This window comes from Rhineura floridana, chromosome 4, assembly GCF_030035675.1.
Source record: "Rhineura floridana isolate rRhiFlo1 chromosome 4, rRhiFlo1.hap2, whole genome shotgun sequence".
Classification (NCBI taxonomy): Eukaryota; Metazoa; Chordata; class Lepidosauria; order Squamata; family Rhineuridae; genus Rhineura; species Rhineura floridana.
The window spans coordinates 43,522,955-43,543,270 of NC_084483.1; the positions used below are offsets into that span (position 1 = coordinate 43,522,955).

The following is a 20,316-nucleotide window of genomic DNA, read 5'->3' on the forward strand; positions in this document are numbered from 1 at the left end:
GGGGATATAATGGATATGATTAATCAAAAGCTTCTCACTCGCATGTACAAACTGGAGAGCACAGTAGAAGTGTTAGGGCTTTGCAACCATAACACTTTGTTTCTTAGGACCATGTGGGCATTGCCAACTCTAAAAGAAAAATGCAAGGAGGTACCAATATGAAGAGAGATTGATATATTTTAGCATTATTCCACATTTAATCGTATTTTCATAACTATATAGCTTCTTGATACGGGGACTTGCATCGGCATTCTCTCTGCAAGTGAGACCATATCCATTTGGTGGGTGGTGGTAAATATTTTTGTTGTAATTTTAACGACAGACCACATCATAATGCAGTTTTCCGACTGCCACTGAAAGGCACCAGAGACTCTTAGGCATACAGTCCCTGTTCATAAAGAAAGGTGGCCAAGTCAAAGGTAATATGAATAAATGCCAGCAACTTCCTCAAGACAGCACCAAATTTGCCGAGATAGAGAAGATCTAGCTTTAAGTTCTAGTTCTCTAGCCTCTCTAACACGTGACTTAGACTCAGTGGGGTGCTTTCTTCACTCATTCCCCCACAAATAAAGTTCACAAGGGAAGCCAAGGTTCAGAGACAAGAGACAGATTCAGCAGTCCCAGAAGATGGAATTGGATGTTGCAAAAAAACAAAAACAAAAAACCCACAATCTGGGGGCACTGCAAAGACTAGGAACCTTGGGCTGAACTCCTTCCCACTCCTGGCAATAACATGAAAGAAACAAGAAGAAGCCGCCATGAGAGATAAGGTGCTTTCCCACCACCAATCCACATCTCGGCTGGCAGAGGCAAGGAAACCTTCTGCGTCAGGGTATGACGCAAGCTGCACTGCACATTTCGAGAGAGGAGGGATGGAAGAACTTGAGACAGGGCTGCAGCTCTGTGTTTCTCATAATGCAGTGCTCTCCAACCCCCTCCCCCATGGACCACTTGAAAATTGCTGAGGGTCTTAGAGAACCATTTAATGGTTTACAACTGCTACAACAGGCAGGAAGTGTGCTGTGCTACACACTTACGATTTTTAGTTGTATTTTTATTGCTTTTCTTATTTCTTATATTGTATTAAAATACGCGTTCCACAGAATTCAAATTGCAATATGACATAAGACATAAAAAAGCAGTAAAGATACAATTAAAGTAACTATCTACATTTTAATGCAGACATGCCACAGGCTACCTGAATGAAACTCGTGGACCACTGGTGATCCAAGGGCCAGTTTGGGAACCCCTGCAGTGCTCATTGAGCAAGTCTCAGCATAAGCATGGTTGTAATTTCAAATAAAATCTAAAAGAACGTATACCCCTCTGTAGTCATTTCAGACATCTAAGCACCAGGTGGGATCACACTTTTAAACCACAGTTTTTCCTGCTTTTTGCGAACAGTGATAAAATCTGGGCTTCCCATGCAAGACCTGAAGCATCTCAATATCCAAGTATTCCATTCTCCAAAAGCTTCCTCCCACTACCTGTAACGTTTCTTCCAAGGCACTACCGTGCCAAAAGCTTCAATAAAAATGGGGGGGGGAGACACAACAGCAATATCTAATGCTATACTTGAATGCTATAGTAATGCTATATTATAATGCAACCCGGATCCTGCACTCAGCACTGGAGGCCCTTCTTCGTGTACCCCCTCCAAAGGAAGTGTGGAGAGTGGCAACACAAGACGGTTTTCTCAGTGGCAGCCCCCCATTTGCAGAACACTCTCCCCAGGAAGGTACGCCTGGCACCATCATTACCCATCTTTAGGTGCCAGGCAAAAACCTTTCTCTTCTCCCAGGCATTTGGTTCTTAACTTTGGAAGGCTTCTATGGTGTAGCCTTCCTAAGAAGGGTTGCTCTACTGCCTTACAGACTTTTTTTTAAGAGAAAAAACCTTATATATATATATATATATATATACACATACACATACATACATACACACATATATATATATTACTTTTACTTTTTATTAACTGTAAGTTACTTTGAGTGCACATATTTGTGCAGAATTAAATAAAATTAATAATAATAATACACTTGAAGGTGAAATTGCAGCACTGCTGCCCAATACTCCAGCTTAGGCTATAACCAGGAACTGTTCATGAACGATGTGGCATGATCATAGGAGGTGCAGAATGCATGACGAGAAAATTAGGCCCCTGTTTTGCATTTTCACAAGAAGCAATTACATAGTGCATTAAATTGCAGACTGAGGGAAGAATACAGCCACATCTGTTTGCTTCTTTCCTTTTTCTATTTAAGAAACTCTGACTAGAAAGAGAAAAATTTAGGAATGACCTTTTCAGTGCTCGATACTTCATGCTTCGCTCATTTAAAGCGCTTCATTGATTTCAGTTGGACTCTACCTTTAAATTAATAAAGTAAATCTTAAGTATGGGAAGAGAAAGCCACTTACTAAGTGGTTCCAACCATGGCAACCCTCAGCTCATCACATGGCTAGTGTCTATATTTAAGCCTCTCACAAAGTGCAGCTGCCCTTTAGGATTTTTTTTTTTTTAAGTAGCCACATTTCAGTGAATAGTTTTGTTTCCACTCTAATTGCAAATTTAGTAAGTATAGTTGTTCATGCCAGATTCCAGTGTGCTTAGAACTAAATCCTGTTCCTTCCTGAAGGAGATATGCCTTTGTGTCATCAGGTTTCATTAAACACTAAGCTATGATCATTTGGGACTAGGCAGACCAAATGATGGGGTCCGGTGAAGGAGGAGCCAGCACTTCCCGCTTAGGAGCTGTGGACCCAGCTGAACGCCAGGAAGCACCGGCTCCCACAAAGAGGTCTCCCAGGGAGTAAGCACTCCCCATAGGCCACAATGGTCCTTTGGCTAGTGGAGTTTCCAGGCAGATCGTGATCCAGGGAAGGGCTCCAAAGGCAAGGAAGATCTCACACAAGTCCCCCTGCAGCTCCGCCCATCACACCCCTGGAATGCCCCATTTTCAGGGCTTCTGTTGGCCCTCCATCCACTGGACTGGCCATCACCAGTGGACCCCTGGCAGCGCCAGCAGGCTCCTGACACCATGAGCCTGCCAGTGCCGCTGGGGTTTCGTAGCATCCAACTCCCCCCAGCCTAGTAAAAATGTCAGTTGGAAATGCACCCTAAAAGTCTATTCCGTTGAAATTAAATGCTTAATAAGAAGGCAGGCGGTGGAACAACAGAATCAGAGTCTATGGCTGAAATCCAAAATACGCTTACTTGGGAGTAAGTCTCATTGGATCCAATGGAGCTTACTTCTGAGTAGACATGTATTGGATTGTACTGTAAATGTGTCCTCTGCATATTCTCTGGACTATCAACAACTATCAAAGCAAAATCATTTTACAGATATGCAAAACAACATAAAGAAAGCCTAGTTTAATATTGTTAAAATCAGGAGAAACGTTGAAAGAAATTACTTCTGGACATCACAGCAAATGCAGTGTTTGCCTTCCAGATTTAACACCTAATGCAAAAGTGACACAGACACTTAAGGAAAATGTACATAAATCATTCATGAATTATCTTCCATTACTTCTCTTACTTTCTATAAGCATCATGTCTTGCGTTCAAAGGTTGCAGAAAGCTTGCAGAAAGAGCTTGCAGAAAACCCTATGATATGTCTACAACAGAAGTGCTTCCTTTGGAATATTCCCTATTAAAGCAGATTTTATGGGGTCATATATCTTTGCGCATTAAGTGTTTTACAGGCCCTCTTGCAGTCAAGGAAAATATTTTCTACAGTTGATACTCTGTAATTGCTTGTGCCCAGTAGTGCCTAGAGTATCAAATCCCTTGATAGCTAGCGGACATTCATAACATTGATCAACATGTACTCAAAACCTCACAAATCAGGTGGCAATGAATAACCCCCCTGCTAATTGCTATTACCTTATTTCCTCCACCCCACTACTGAGAGCAGCTTCAGAATCAGAGATCACTTTATAAGCAGCAATGAACCATATAGTCTGTTTTTCTGCAGTGCGTTGTCCTTAAGCACATTGCCAGAAATAGCTTGAAATGCACACTCTGTGTATTTACAAGCATGGCAGGGAACATAATGGCAACAAAGAAAGGAGACTTGGCCATTCTGAACACATATCTACAGCTACCCTGGGACACATGATGGAGTTGAAAGGAGTGGGGGAAAGTTACAAGATTACATTTCAATTGTGACCAAGTCAGCTTGTATTCTCCTAACTGATATTTTGATGAATGTCACTGCAACCTCACTCAAATAGAATTTTTTTTTAAAAAAATATCAGTTATTCACTTCAGCAGCTGTGGTTTCTCATCTCCATATTAAAAGCAAGAAGTATAAATGAAAGAGAAGCCACCCATTTTCTTTAAAAGGCAAGGAATAGCATTGCACTATGGAAAACAACTGCTATGGAATTCTGGATGTTTTACATTGAACCAGCTGAAGGGTATTCATATGGCCTGCTACATTGTGGCCGGTGTAATGTATCTGCAATCCTATGGACTCTCAGCAGTGATCTAGAAAGCAAAACAACGGCTTCAAAAACAAGCTGCACCAAGAGCCAGCCACTGCAACCCTGGCAACTATACCACCATTTCAATGTCTTATGCCACCCCCAATACTATCCATAAACAGAAGGCACTAATCAACATGCAGCGATAGCTGGAACATCATCATCCACACAGACAACGCACAAGCACGCCCCCAGTAACTCCCTTGTCAGATAAGGGGGAAGCTACTTACTCATACAGCCAGAAGCTACAGGGCTTTCCTTACACACAGGAGCTTGAACCCCCTGACAGCCAAACAGCAGCTGCAACCCAGACAACCACTCTTTTGCCAAGGGAAGACACTACTGAAGTAAGGATTGTTATTCTGTTCACAGTCAATAGCATAGGAAAAGATATAGGATAGATAGCATAGGAGAAGGCCTGCACATAGAGCGACACCTCCCTGAAAAAAGGTTCAAAGCCTGCCATGCAAACAATGCCTAGCCTACAGACAATGTTCCCAATATATTAGTAGTGATGCCCATGTGAGGGCAACAGGCTTTTTGAAAGAGAAGAGAAAGGGAGCCATTTGGACAAGGAAGGATACACACCAAAAGCAAACTTAGAGGAAACAATGCCAAGTTATCCAATAGCTCAGTAGAAGCTACGCAACATAGGATTGGCTCTCACCCCTACTGAATAGAAATGCAGCTTCCACAAGACAAAGCCTACTTTTGGGGGCTCTGGAGAGCAGCAAGATGAAGGACAGACAAAACTGCAGCCTTCTGCAGCAACAAAGAAACATGCCAACATCACAGCTGCAAGAAGCTGCTAGAAGACAGCTCCACAATGGGGTCTTTGTACATTCCCCATGTTCAACCCATTATACGCCTTCTTCCTTGCCCCTTTGTGCATGAGAGGGTTGCTAACCAAAGGGGTCCTATACAGCAATACAGCTCAGTAGAACAGAACCGAGAGGCACTGACAGTAGGTGGCCATGTGCCCTCCTTTACAGAGGACAACTCTCCTTGTAGGTTTCTTCTTTTTGTGATGTGTAGAGAGGAGAACACAACAGCTAGATTAGTTATTAGGAATTAATCACTTAAGTAGTATAAAGGACAAATAAGTACATAAAGGACTAACGGGCAAAGTAAAAGAGAAAACCTGCACAAAATATCATGAGTTCCAACATCTTGAAATGAAAAGTAAAAAAAAGGAAAAAGTATCCAAGTCTGCAGTAGTGTAGTCTAATCTCAGGATGGACTCTCAGGGCATCATAGAATAGTAGGGTTGGAAGGGGCCTATAAGGCCATCGAGTCCAACCCCTGCTCAAAGCAGAAAGCCAACTTAAAGCATACCCAACAGGTGGCTGTCCAGCTGCCTCTTGAATGCCTCCAGTGTTGGACAGCCCAACACTTTCCTAGGTAATTGGTTCCATTTTCATACCACTCTAACAGTTAAGAGGTTTTTCCTGATGTTCGGTCAAAATCTGGCTTTCTATAACTTGAGCCCATTATTTCGTCTCCTGCACTCTGGGATGATCAAGAAGAGATCCTGGGCCTCCTCTGTGTGGCAACCTTTCAAGTACTTGAGGAGTGCTATCATATCTCCCCTCAGTCCATTTCTTTCAGTGTCTCCTCATAGGGCTTTGTTTCTAGTCCCCTGATCATCTGTGTTGCCCGCCTCTGAAACTGTTCCAGTTCCTGCATCCTCCTAAAAGTATGGTGTCCAGAACTGGACACAGTACTCAAAATGAGGCCTAACCAGTGTTGAATAAGGGGTAACTAGTACTTCATGTGATTTGGAAACTATACTTCTGTTAATGCAGCCTAAAATAGCATTTGCCCTTTTTTCAGCCACATCGCACTGTTGGCTCATATCCAGCTTGTGATCAACAACAATTCCAAGATTCTTCTCACATGTAGTATTGCTGAGCCAAGAATTCCCCATCTTATAACTGTGAATTTGGATTCTTTTCCCTAGAAAAATAACTTTGCACTTATCCCTGTTAAGTTTCATTCTGTTGTTTTCAGCCCAATGCTTCAGCCTATCAAGATCACTTCATAGTTTGTTTCTGTCTTCAGGACAGGGTCCTGCAGTACCCCGCTTCTTATCTCCCCCCAGTTTGAGAAGGAACCACTGATAAGCACTCTTTGAGTATGATTCTGTAGACTACTGTGGATCCACTTGATAGTTGTTCCATCCAGCCCACATTTAGCTAGCTATCATGAGGTACTTTATCAAAAGCTTTGCTAAAGTCAAGATATATTATGTCAACAGCATTCCCACAGTCTACCAGAGAAGTTACTCTGGCAGTAATTGTTCTTCATAAACAGAGCTTGGAAAAGTTACTTTTTTGAACTACAACTCCCATTAGCCCCAGCCAGCATGGCCACTGGATTGGGCTGATGGGAGTTGTAGTTCAAAAAAGTAACTTTTCCAAGCTCTGTTCATAAATCCATGTTGGCTTCTAGTAATCACTGCATTGTTTTCAAGGGGCTTACAGACTAACCACTTTATAATCTGCTCCAGAATTTTCCCAGGTATTGATGTCAGGCTGACTAGTCTGTAGTTTCCAGTTTCCTCCTTTTTACCCTGTTTGAAGATTGGGACAACATCAGCCTTCCTCCAGTCATCCAGCACTTCACCCAACCTCCACGATTTTGCAAAGATAATAGACAGCGGTTCCATGAGTACTTCAGCCAGTTCCTTCAATACTCTAGGATGCAGTTCATCAGGCCCTGCAGTTTCCCGGGAGGGTCATAGACCCTTTTTTGGGAGAAGACTGAACCAACGTAGGAATTGAGCACTTATACCTTTTCTTTATCATCTATTATTTTGCCATCCTCATTGAATAGCTGAACCACCATTTCCTTTCTCTGTCTTTTATTATGGATGTACCCAAAGAAAGCTTTTTTGTTGCTTTCAGCATCCCTCACCATCCTCAGCTCATTCTCAGCTTAGCCTTCCTGACACCATCCCCGCAATTCCATGATACTTGTTTGTACTCTTCCTTTGTGGCCTGGCTTTCTTTCCACTTACTATGCAAGTCTCTTTTTTGTTCTCAAGTATCTCTAACCTTTTTGTGAAGCCACATTGGCTTCTTCTGTTGTCTTTCCCCTTTTTTCCTTGGTGGAATTGTTTGCAATTGTGCCTTTTGATTGTCGTTTTTTAGAAACTCCCACCCATCTTGGACTTCTTTTTTCATTAGGTTCGCTTGCCATGGAACCTTACTTACCATTGTTCTGAATTTAATAAAATTGGCTTTCCTGAAGTCCAGGGTATGTGTGTGGCTACTTTCAGCTTTTGCTTCCTTTAAAATTAAGAACTCCTGTATAACATGGTCACTTTCCCTCAGACTTTCTGTAACTGTCACTTCATCCACTAAGTCATCTCTATTGGTTAGAATCAAGTCAAGGATAGTTGATCCTTCCTCTATGTTTCATAGGAGAAATCTCCAACACAAGGAATTTCTTGGAGGGGACATGCTTGGTAGAATTTATCTCCCAACAGATATCAGAATAATTGAAGCCCCCCATTACTACTACATCATGCCTTCTCAAAACATTGGCAATTTGCTCTGCAAAAGTTTCATCCTCATCTTCTCCTTGATTGGGAGGTCGGTAGTAGACTCCAACCACCATGTTCCTTTTACTCCTTGCCCCATTAATTTTAATCCAGATACTCTCAGTGGAGCTACCAAGCTCATCTTCCTATATTTCTGTGCAGAGATATATATTTTTAACATGTAGTGCAACTCTGCCTCCTTTTCTATTCCTTCTGTTCCTTTTGAAGAAGTTATATCCTTCTATTCCAGTCATGGGAGTCAACCCACCAAGTTTCAGTTATCCCTATCAAGTCGTATTTATCCTCCTGTATTAAGAATTCAAGTTCATCCTTTTTCCCATACTCTGGGCATTAGTATACAGACATCAAAGACCATGTGATTTATAGCCTGGCTTCCTTCCTACATTTTTATGAAAACTATTACTAGGCCCCCTTCGAGCCGTTCTCTCAGTTCCTGTTACCACACACAAGCCTTTATCAGTTGTGGCCGCCAAGTTTACATCTCTCTCCGCCATAGGATTCAGTTTCAAATTCTCCTGATGAGGTACTCCATGCTGTGGCCAAACACATTCTTCCCAGTCCTTGTGAGGTGCAACCCATTACCTCACAAGGTGATTCATAGGGTAGATTCATAGGGCCACTTCTTCCAGGGCAAACCTAGGCTACCTCTGCTCCCATCTCACCAAGTCCTTTCACTTTTCAGCTTGTAATAAAAGTTGGGTTTGTGATGGTCCAAAAATTCTCACAAAGAATTGAGCCATAGGAAAATTCAGCACTTAATGAGGTCAACACTAACATATGTACATATAACTATACATATATAGTTGGACTGCTCCTCACAAGAGAGACAACTTTACATTTCTATCATTTATTTCTTGTAGCATTTTAAAATTGTAAACCACCTTGAGTGTCTTGGCAGAAAGGTGGTATATAAATTCAATAAATAAATAAAATAATATATATACACACACACACACACGGCCAAGCAAATTCCTCTTGGTCTCTTTTCCTTACCAAGTTCTATGCGAGTCTCCACCGCAAGAGTATTCAAAAAAAAGTTATCTCATAATTGATTTTTGTGTGTGTGTGTGTGTGGAAGAGTTAGATGAATCTACTTAGAGAAAGTGCAAGTATCACTGCTATTGCTTCTCAAATATTTGTCTACTGCCTATTAATATGCAAACAGCAAACAACACCAACAACGTTCTACAAAATTACATAGTGCTTAAAAGAAAAACCAGACTAGGAAGGCAAGCTTCTATCAACCAAGATTAAGTCACAGGCATCTTTTTCAGATAAAAAGAAAGCAAGGGGGGGGGGAAAACAAGACCTCCCCACCCCCCAGTAATTAACAATTTGACAATTCAGTGTTAATGATGCAAATGAACTGAAAGCAACACAGAAAGAGATTATAAGGGTTAGCAATGTTGTAGATTGAGAAAGTTTGAAGGCTGTGCAAAATATGGAAAACACACTGAAGGCACAAAAGGAGGAATGGGGGGAAAAGAGACCAACCTCAGGCATCTATATTTCTGCTCCCCATGGGGAAAGACATTTGAGGGGGGATTTTGGCAGAAAAACTGCTCAAGGATGGAAAGATTCACACTGCCCCCTTTTTCAAAGCCAATTTGCCAGCTGTGTTCTTGAAAGACAAGATACTACAAAATCCAAGCAATTAATCTCTGCTATAACATGCACTTTTGCCTTGTTTCACTAATTTCTGTGGAAAAGTTAACACTGACACAGGAACCAGTATATATTGTTGCATAACCTTGCAGCATACCTCAATTCTTTTTGACAGATTCAAGCCTAACGATTATTTCCCCACCCTTAGATCATTGTGCTATGCGCTAGAATAACATCTTCATTTTGTTCAACCTGCAGGGCCAGCTCTTGCTATGCCCCTTCATCCTTAGCAAATTCTGGCTGCACAGCAGCTTTTCCTTCTTCCAGAAAAGTTAAAGGTAAAATGGTCACATTCTCAAGCTCCTACTGCTGGAGCCATCTCTTTGATTCCTCAGCACTAGAAAACATGCATAATTCCTATGCCACATTCCTGGCCTATGTATAGGTAACCTTGTAATCAAGCTGTCTCAAGCATTTCAACCACCTAGACAGCTTCACGTCACCAGAGACTTATGCAACCATTTTTAAATGACATGCCTCTCAGCCTCAGAGGAAGGAGCCTCAGAGGAAGGCAATGGTAAACCACCTCTGAATACCAGTCACCATGAAAACCCTATTCATAGGGTCTCCATAAGTCTGAATTGACTTGAAAGCAGTCCATCTCCATTTTTTCATGAGCAGTCCACAGGGCAACAGCAGCTGGTGGTTCCATGTCACTGGGGCAGTGGAATGCACTCCAGGTTTTAGTCCGAATGTTCAAGGTGCTGTTGAAGCACCTTGAACAGCTCCTTGAAAGTTCAGACTAAAACCAAGAGTGCATTCCACTGCCCCAGTGACATGGGCCCACCAGCTGCCACTCCCACAGGGTATATATTTTCGCAAACAGTGGTTCACTGATGAGAAAAAACTTAGTACAGCCAGTAATTCCATGTGCCTGCTGTGGAATATTTATGCTCCTGTTTAGAAAGTGTGATATTGGCATAATAAGCTATCACTCTCCTGCCCTCCAAGCAAAGATAATAACCACAGTTCTTATCCCACTGGATCTGTGTCTAAAACACTCTCTGAAAATCAGAAAAGGCTGCTGTTAGAGCAGTAATCATTGTGATTCAATTCCTGAAAAGACTTGACACAATCCAGGCCTGGAGTTAGTAAGCGGCATGGTCAGGCAAATGCCAGGGTCCACACCAGATTTTTTTTAAAAAAATATATTTTTAATGCAATTATAAGGTTGGAGCTGTAAAGAAAGCACTAGTCCAAGTGGCTCCATCCTTTTTTCTTCCCCAAGTGCCCCTAGGTGTGGCACCCAGCTACACTATTTATATCCCACCTTTCCTCCAAGGAGCCCAAGGTGATGTACATGGTTCTCCCCCATCTCCAGTTTATCCTCATAACAACCCTGTGAGGTAAGTTAGACTGAGAGACTGAGACTAGCCCAAGGTCACCCAGCAAGCTTCATGGCTGACTGAAGATTTGACCCCTGCTCTTCTGAGTCCTAGTCCAACACTCTAACCATTACATCACACTGACTCTCACACTACACTGAGGATCAGAAGCATTTGAGAGAAAGAAGATGGCAGCTGCTGAAGAGTTGGCCAGTCTGTCCCCTTTCAGTACTGTGTACTGAAAAGGGATGGGGGGGGAAGAAGAGAAGTTGTGCCAGGGCCAGCTCTACTTTTTCTTTTAATGATGCAGCACTGAAAGGAGACTAGTCAAGAGAGTCACAATGAGGGATAGGACAGGACTGGCAGTGATGCATGATGGATAGTGTCACCATATAAGTACCAGGGAGAGGGGACACTCTGGGGAGAACATGACCCTAGGTCCACACCTGCTCCCATCTACACAAATCACACTCAGCTATGTCTGTAAGTTTGGGTATTATAATGCCTGCAGTATAACGCCAAATCCAGAAAGCTTTGTATCTGTGCCACATTTGCTTGAATGTACCCATACATACCATTTTCCTGGGTTTGTTGCTACTCAGGTGTCTTAAATACTGAACCTGGGATTTATGAAACAACCTTTTGATAGTTTCACTAACAATCTCCCCCAAATGGGTTGCATGTTCTGGCAAGGAGCAGTTACCTACATGTACTAGACGCATAGCCCATAGCAAGTCAGCAAGTTCTACTTCCACTGACCTTTAGAAAGTGATGGGCAAGCTACAGAGTCCAAAATGGATTACGAAGACACTTCTGTGTAATAAATGCCATTTTCTTTTTCTCAGGGTGCATCTCAACCTGTCAGTTGTTACTGAGGTGGTCCACCTTGCTGTCATCTCAAGTACATCCCTCAGCCCCTTGACTCCCCAATTCTTCACTATGCAATGCGAGTGGCCAAAGCAGAAGGCTTAATGCAGTAAAGACAGAAGAAGCAAGCAGCGGCAAAAACTACCTGTTCTCTGTTAGAACAGGTTTTACTCTCATTGCCCACAAGGAACAATAATTCTAGCTATATGTAAATACCTTATGTTACATCCAACTCTTTTTTGCACAAAGCCATTATGAACACACACCTCCGTTTGGCCATTCAACAGCCTGGCAAGAACAAAAACTTCTTTCCCCCCAAAAAACCCCACCCCTATCTGTAATATCCAACTAAGTCCTACTCAAAAGTGGTCCACTGATTTCAATGGGTCTACTCTGAGTTTGATTAACCATTATGTTTTACCAACCTGTAGTGCCATCATGAGTTCCTTGATCTTCCACAGCAATCTGTGCACTCTAATGCCTTCATTTTTCTGCTGGGCTACTACTTCATCTCCATCCAACTGGGAGAAATTCATCCAATCTCCATCCAGCTAGCAGAAGAGCAGGGGCCAAATCTCTAGCCTTGCTTTAAAACATGGATGATGATCCAAAATTTGGAATTCAAAACTGGAATCAAACTACATATTATGCTAAATGCACAGTATGCAACTACATCTTTTGGCTTTTTCCTCCCTTATTTCCTTAGTTATGGGAGAGTGTCCTTCTCCCCTGGAACTGCAGTATGAGGGGAAGAGAGTTTTAACCCAGGGCCTGCAGGAAGAGAACATCGCCGCCCAGGGAAGGAGAGTCTGCTGCTGCTGCTGCTGTGGGATCACCCCCTCCACCACCCTTCCCTGTGGGACTTCTGCCTGGCAGACCTGCATCCTGCAGGACCAGGCCCCAGGTACCCAGCCAGCTGGGACTGATTGCTACCACCTGTCCCTCTTTGGAGGGCTACATAAGCCGGCTGGCTGGGGTGGCCTGGGTGTTTGTTTGTTTTTTGTGTGCTGCTTTTTTGGGGGGGGGGATTAAGGAGGATTAATTTTATGATGTTTTAATTGGAAATTGGTTTTAAATTGTTTAGGACTGTGGTTTGTTTTTGTATATGTATATTATGTATAGCTTTTTGTTACTGTAAGTCACCTAGAGTGTCCACTAACCTGGACAGATAGGCAACCAACAAATAAATTATTATTATTATTATTATTATTATTAACTTGAAAATCTCCCATTGTCCCCAACAGTAGTCTGTTTTCCACCAAGCCTCACAGATATGTGTGTTTTGAAGGTGGACTCTGTATTGGTATGGAGGTGTGGTGTTTTGCTGCTCTTATTCTTTTTAGTGTTGTGCCTGTGTTCTGTATGATAATCTTTTTTTAATTAAAAAAGGGGTATGTGGGTATTTTACCAGGACTGTAGTTGGAGGTGGGTAGGTGGGTGAGACCTCTCCTTCCCTCATGCTACGTTCCCAAAGAGATCTGTCACCAGTACCTGTAATTAGGTAAAGAGAGATAAAAGATCTATAAGCAGTTGCACCCTGCACATTTAACATAATGTATAGTTTGGCCCTAAGAAGACCCTCCTTGTTACTCAGCAATCATAATGGTTCAGGCAACCAGAACACCATACCTATCCAGACCTTACACATACACAGTTCCATGATGCTCCTGCACTGACCCTGTTTGTTCCTCTCCCTCACTTGCTTTGGTATAAATACCTCTGCCCAAAAAGAAACTTAGATCTTCTGCCAAGATTTTCCAATATGCATTACTGATGTTCCATTCTTGTCATGTTATAGGAATACATTTCCCAGTTATAATGATGTCATCCCCCACAAGTGGAACATCAGTACACAACAATGCTTCTTGACCCAAACTAGGCTAATAAGTGCATCATCTTCAAGATCACTTGCTACTTTATCATTAATAGACCCAGTGGTCATTTGAAACCCTGAGAACTCCAAAAGTAGGATTTTAAAGATCTATCTCATGATGCTCCCAACACACACACCCCTGTACAGTTTCAGGAGATATTTTAATTTGTACTTCAGACTCCACTACAATTTCATTTAGAATACTCCCAATCCCCCCCCGGCATTTGGGATACCTCCACACATCACAACACTCACATATCTCCATATTACAAGGCTAGAGAGTACAACAACAGAATTCTGGTGACTATCGCATGTCCTCTTACGCTTAGTAGCTAGACTTATTTATAGAATGTGGATTCATTGCCATTTCCAGCAAACTTGTTATTTGGTAATGCAAGCCAATTCACACCTAGGATGTTCCCACCTGTGCTTGAAATATTATCTTTGTGTTACCATATGCTTTTATGAATCTTTGAAATTTCATTAGGAAAATAAGGAAATGACATACAGATTTCCACCCAAAATCACCAACTCACACCATTTTCAGCATCCAACGACCACCTTTGCTTAAGATCTCTTAGAACTTTTTCAGATTATTTCCTTCAAATAACTGCAAGCGCCCTTTCCAACCTATTTCTTTAATCCAATGTCTGTAGGAAGCAGTGGGTAGGTGCCAGTCTTGTATCCTATCTTAGAATCCTAGGGGCTTTATACAAGTTCATAAGGTAGACAAAGCAACTCCATGGCAGCCCTAATTTGTGCTACTTTTCATATGTCAACCTCACAGACATCAGCTCCTTTCCTTTGTTTGCCAATCGTAGGTTTAGAGTCCCTAGAAGCCGCTTAAATTATCTCTCACGCACACATACACACAAAAAGGCTTCAAAATCCCTCTCGCCATAGACTTCTTGGAAATGTCCCATCCCACGCCCTTAATATCAGGTAAACCTTTTGTTTATGCCTGCCTGTTGGCAGCTGACCACTTGTCTAGTAATCATTCCCAATCCCTGGATTCGCCATACACGTCCACGATACACCCAACGGCTGAAATTAAGCTAACAGGGAATGGTCTGCTTCCTTCTCCACAGTTCTCTTTGCGAAAAGCCAACAAAACCTTGCTATTCCGGAGCCGAAACCACGTCCCTATAGCCTGCACCCCTTCCCATTGTATAATACGTTTCCATATAGCTATTCCCTCTCTCCCCCCACCCCTTTCGCTCCGGACCTCACCTTCTGTTCTCTTGCTAAGAGCCATCGTTCTCGAAAGCAGCGCGCGAAGTCACACGTCTCTACAAAACGTGCCTTCTGTCCGGTGAGGAAGCAGCCCTGCACGTTCTCTTTCTGCACAACCTCACTCCCAGCTTCCTTCTTCCAGGCGGGCGTGTCTATTAGCAGGGAAGAGGGGTTCCTATTGGTTCCGATCGGAAAGAGGGGGCGGTCCCAAAGCTCGCGTTTGAATTGCGAAACAGATCTTTTCTCTATGGCCGCTGAGCCTTGGACCGAACCATGCCGCGCCTGCTGAGCACGGGAGAGGAGGGGTGAGGAGGGATAGAATGCGCTTGCGCAGAGCGTGAGAATTCTGCCTGGAGGGTGGTTTTGACGGCGGCGGCGGCGGCAAGCAAGCTCAGCACACAGTCTCTTAAGCAGCAGCACCGGCAGCACCAGCGCATGGAGAGCGAGAGAGGGGAATATTAAGCGGCGCAGTTACCTTAATGTGTGGTGTGTGTGTGCGCGCGCGCGCGAGACACATATACAGCAAAGAAGATAATGTTATACATAACGCCTCTGCTTTTCTTCATCTTCATCCTTCACCACTGTTACTACCACTGTTACCTCCTTCTGCCCCGGCTTCTCCTTCACCTGACTCGCTGAGCCCAGCATGCAACCCACTATCTGCTAAATGAATAATGCACTAGAATGTCCGCGCTGAAAAAGGTAAGAGCTTCAAAGATATGGGCAGCTAATGATCAAATAGCACAAGTCCCAAGAAGGGGGGAAAGGGGGGGAGAGAGTGCGGGAGGAGGCAGCTGAGCGCTGCTACAGCCCCTTCCCCGTGCAACCTGTGCTGAGGGTAACAAACAAGCAAAATCCTGGACTGTGCTGGGCGAGTACTGCAAACTCTCTCAGAGAGTGTGTGGAAGGGGGTGCGGGGGGGTTGATGAGGAGATGGAAAGAACTGGTAGGGTTCCAACTGCTCTGGGGATTGGGGGGGCGCTGAGAGGGGAGCCCTATAACTGCTGGTGTTGCTGTTGGGATTTGTCTCGGCGTGAACTGTCTCTGTGTTGGGTTTCTTGTTGCAGTCATTGGGTGACGGGGGTCCGTCTAGGGTTGTTTCTATCAAATGGCTGGAGGGCACGCGGGGGGGGGTTGCATCTACTTTGTCTCGGTTTCTCCCGAGGATCCACACGGCAGTCAGTCATGGCGAGGGGGTTGTGGTGGGTTGGCGATACATCTGCTGCGGGGGCTGTTTCTCTCCTAGCCTGGGGTGCGGGGAGGGGATGTTGAAGAGGTAGAGGGAACGGTAGTTTCAGTGGGGGCTGCGGTTATTTCAGACATGGAGGGGGGAGTATCGCGTGGGGTACAGTCACTACTGGGATTGTTGCTGCTGGGAGGTGGGGCAGTTTGGTGCTGCTGCTGGGGAGTTATTGGCTGGGTGGGCACAACTCATGCAAGCGACTTTTGGGGGTGAGGGTGCGAATGTTAGGGATATTCCAAGAGTGCGTCTGGTATAAACCATATGCTGTATTTGTGGCGGGAGCTGTATTCGTTATTAGTTGGGGGGTCTGTTATGCCACTGGTGGGGAAGGCGGTGGGGAGCTACTACAAAAGAGGGACCGAGGGAACCGTAGTGGGGCAGGAGCAATTCATATATTGGAATGATCTGAGGGCATTGGCAATGAAAGTATAATGAAGGAGAGAGAGGCCTCCGGCTCACCTAAATTCATACTGAGGAACGGCTAGAGATGTTTAGGCAAGTTGGGTATTATGGAGGGGGGGGCGCGATCGGAACAGGTTGGGAGGCGCTCCAAGCAACCAGAATGAGTAACAGTGGGAAATTGCTGAAAGTGCTGGTGTAACCATTTCGGAACTAGCGGTGTCAAAGAGGGAGGTCACCCAAAACTGATTTGGGGAAATTAGAGTGTTGCAATGACAGTGTGTGCATATGGTGTGTGTGTAATAGACAAGAATTAATGTGGGGTGTTAAGGTGTATACGTGGAGTTTCTAATACGAGGGAAAGAGGAACGATGCTGAGGTAATTCGTGGGGGTTGCGGGGTCTTTACAGGGGGATGACTGGTGGCAAGTGGGAGGATAGGAGTGGGGTATCTAGCCACTCAGAATCATTTTGGGAAAATGAGGGTCTTGAAGTGACCGTGTGTGCCCCTGAGTGTTTGTGTGTGGGTGTGGGTCTTTACCAGAAATAATTTGAAGGACTGGCGGAGGATATAGAGGTTTTGTCGGGTGGTCTCAATTCACCTATGATTTTAAGCTTAGGGGGATAATTGAGATTGAGGGGTCTCCATGAACATTCATGAAGGGGGAATGTTTGAGGATTTTGCTGGGATTGGAGACCCTTGAGTCCATGTGCGAAGCGGCTTGCGAGATGCGCAAGTGAAAAAGAATGGATTACGCTGAAGGTGTTGGGCGAGAGGGACGTGTGTGCGTGCGCGGTCTATGTTCCCGCGGCTGCTGCGGTCCAGTGTCCCTTTTGCTGGAAGCTGCGCACCCGATTGCTCCCTTTAGTTACAACAGCGGACCGCTATCCAGTGCTGCTGCTAGGCTGCGGGCCGGCGCTCGTTGCTTTCCCTCTTGCCCAGACCAGGGGCTCGGCCTGCGCTGAGGTTGCGGAGAGGATTTGAGAGGCAAACGCTGGGCCGCCCGTCGAGGTTCAGTTCAGCCGCCAACAGAGGAGAATAAAGAGCTTGAGCAACTCAGTGGCTGCGCATGTCTTGGTTCACAGGGCATGATGATGACAGGGTGCTTTTTTGGACACGGTTTGCTAAAATTGATAATGGTGCAATTCGGTGGAGCCAGACCGAAGCTTGGGAAAAGAGGGTTGCCGTGCGAGAAACCAAGAGCAACGACCTCCCCCCCACACACACACTCGTGTTTCTGGTGACTTCAGGGAGCATTGAGTGCGGGGACAGATTTTTTTTCTCCCTGACAGGCAAAATAGGAGAAACGTTTACTCTGCCCTTCAAAAAACAAACAATCCCAAACGGAAGGGTCGCTTTATGAGGAAAAAAGCTGGAGAACTGTTTTTGGGGGGAGCTTTTTAGCCGCCACCACCCACTCTACGCCCTCAAACAGAATTCTGGCTTCTTCGCCTGCTGTTCCCTTAGCTATGCCAGCAAGCGATGGGGTACGTCTGCATCCTCCAGAAGGACTTCTAGGTGGGGTGTGGGAGCGAGTGCCTGGGCTTGAGGGCTGCAAACGGACCGCGAAGTATTTTCAAACAGAGAAGCCTTTGCTCTCAGCTTGCAGCCCTCAAACCCAGGCTCACCCCCCCAACTAAGAGTCTCAAAGGGAATGAAACTAACCCGCGTTCATTACCCAAGAAATACTCAGACTTCTAATTCTTCGCGTGGCCCTCCTCACGTGGCTCGGTACTTGCGGTAGCTAAAGGTTTTGAGGGGTGACCGCGCGAGTGGCTGCGTCTTGTAGCGAAAGCATTTTCCAGCCAAGGCAACGGATTAATACGGCAGGCACGTCTGTGATTAATGGGAATGATGAGGAGGCACTAGCGCCTTCATCCTTAGCAGATCAAGGGGATGGAGTAAGGTTTGCAATCCCACGCTGCCATGCTCAGCAAACTTTATAAACCTCTTCCCAAACAGGATTTAAGCGAATGAGCAGAACCAAAATCTCTTCCTTGTTGATTTATACACGCAGTTGGATGACATGAATTGTAAGCCCTTGTAATTATAGTCACATGTACTTTACCGTGGAAATAAATCACGAGTGGCGTGGCTCACTTGGCCTACACATTATAAGCCGATGGGCGTCTTTCCCTCTTCTGACTTCACCCTGTGAGGAAGTCGGAGCAAAAAGCCAGATCTTTCTCATTCTGCTGGAAGGTCATTTCTTTGGAAAGAGCAGATCACCTAAGAGGCAAAAGTCAAGAGAGCTGGAAGTTCAGGAAGAAGGGGTTAATCAGCATGGTGTTGTAGCTACTGTAGCTGCCAACTTGTCTTGTGGTGACTTCTAGTGACTCATATCAAGCTTTGCTATCAGTAAGCATAGTCCTACACTGTGGCATTATCAAAACCAAAATGTTGAGAAATAAAATTGTGCGAAGCTGGCTTAATGGTTGCGTTTCAAGTTTCAGAATGCCCAGTTGTAATAAAGAGAAATAGCAGACATTCTGATCACTAGGCCATGAAACAGTGAGGTTGGTTACCTATCATGAATATTCATAAAGATGTATGATTTTTCACATTAGGCATGTCCCACTTATTGTGAGCCTCTAAACTGAATGTTTTTAGTGTATTATGGTTTGCCACTTGATTGACAAGTCTCCCTTTTCCTGCCCAAGACTGGTAGTCCTGGCAAGTTTTTTTGTTTCTAGTGGACCACCATGCTCAGCTGGTGGATTGTTTTCAATTTGGTGGGTTACAAGTAAGTTGTGAAATGCCAGTTTAATAATTAGGTATCATTGCATAATGTTGTGCGTTATTCATCAGTTTGATCTTTTATGTTAACTTTTTCTTTCATTTTCACTCCAATATTCCAATGATTTGCACTAAATATTCATATTCACAACACTCACCCACTCACAGCAGCAATGTTTTAAGGCTTGAAGATTTATCTGCCTTTAATAGATTTTGTAAGTATATCATGACTCATTTATTTTAATATATTGTTCAGCACTGAACCAGCTTATATATAATGATTTGGAGGCATATAGTTATTTTTCAAAGATCTAATTCAGAGCACTACTTTAGACCTTTTGCTTACTAAAAGCACTACTCCTATATATATTTGCCCAATGCTTGCATTAGTTAATAGCGTATCTTAACCATGCTCATGGTTAAGAAGTAAGTCCTAATGCATTCAGTGGAGCTTACTTCTAGGTAAATGGGGTTAGGTTCACAGCCTAAAATGTCACAAAAGTGTGGCAAGTTTTTAAGTTCTCCAAAACTCCTTAGGCAAGATGTTACACAAAGGAGGGTGATAAGGAAAATAATTTTTTAAAAATTAGATTGATGTTGTAGCCATGAGGTCCACTTGTAGATTTGCTTTCAAAATGGAGACTGAAGGCTGAGTAAGTCCCTCCCAGATGCTGCAAATATCAGGCTACACACCTAGGGTTCTGGCATGAAGACATAACGGCTGCTGCTCATCTCTTGAGAACTCTGGCTTATAACCCAGATTGGTCCCACGCTGTCTGGTTACAAGACAGACTTTATTTTCTTGAGAGTGGCCATCACTTCTTCATCCCCTGCTTTGTGTAACAGCTGGCCTGATGAAGAGTTCATGAAAATTTGAAAGTTTGCCACATGTTTGTAACATTTTGGTTGGTCCCAATAA

At 44.0% G+C, this 20,316-nt stretch overlaps 1 protein-coding gene across 1 annotated transcript in view; it reads right to left on the reverse strand.

The window, feature by feature from the left end:
• ERICH1 (glutamate rich 1) overlaps window positions 1-15,289 on the reverse strand; it is an 80,067-nt gene extending 64,778 nt beyond the window's left edge. Inside the window, exon 1 of the mRNA XM_061622888.1 lies at window positions 15,017-15,289. Within this exon, the coding sequence (XP_061478872.1) occupies window positions 15,017-15,041 (25 nt within the window). The 5' untranslated portion in view covers window positions 15,042-15,289. The remainder of the gene's footprint in view (window positions 1-15,016) is intronic.
• Window positions 15,290-20,316: the final 5,027 nt, after the last annotated feature.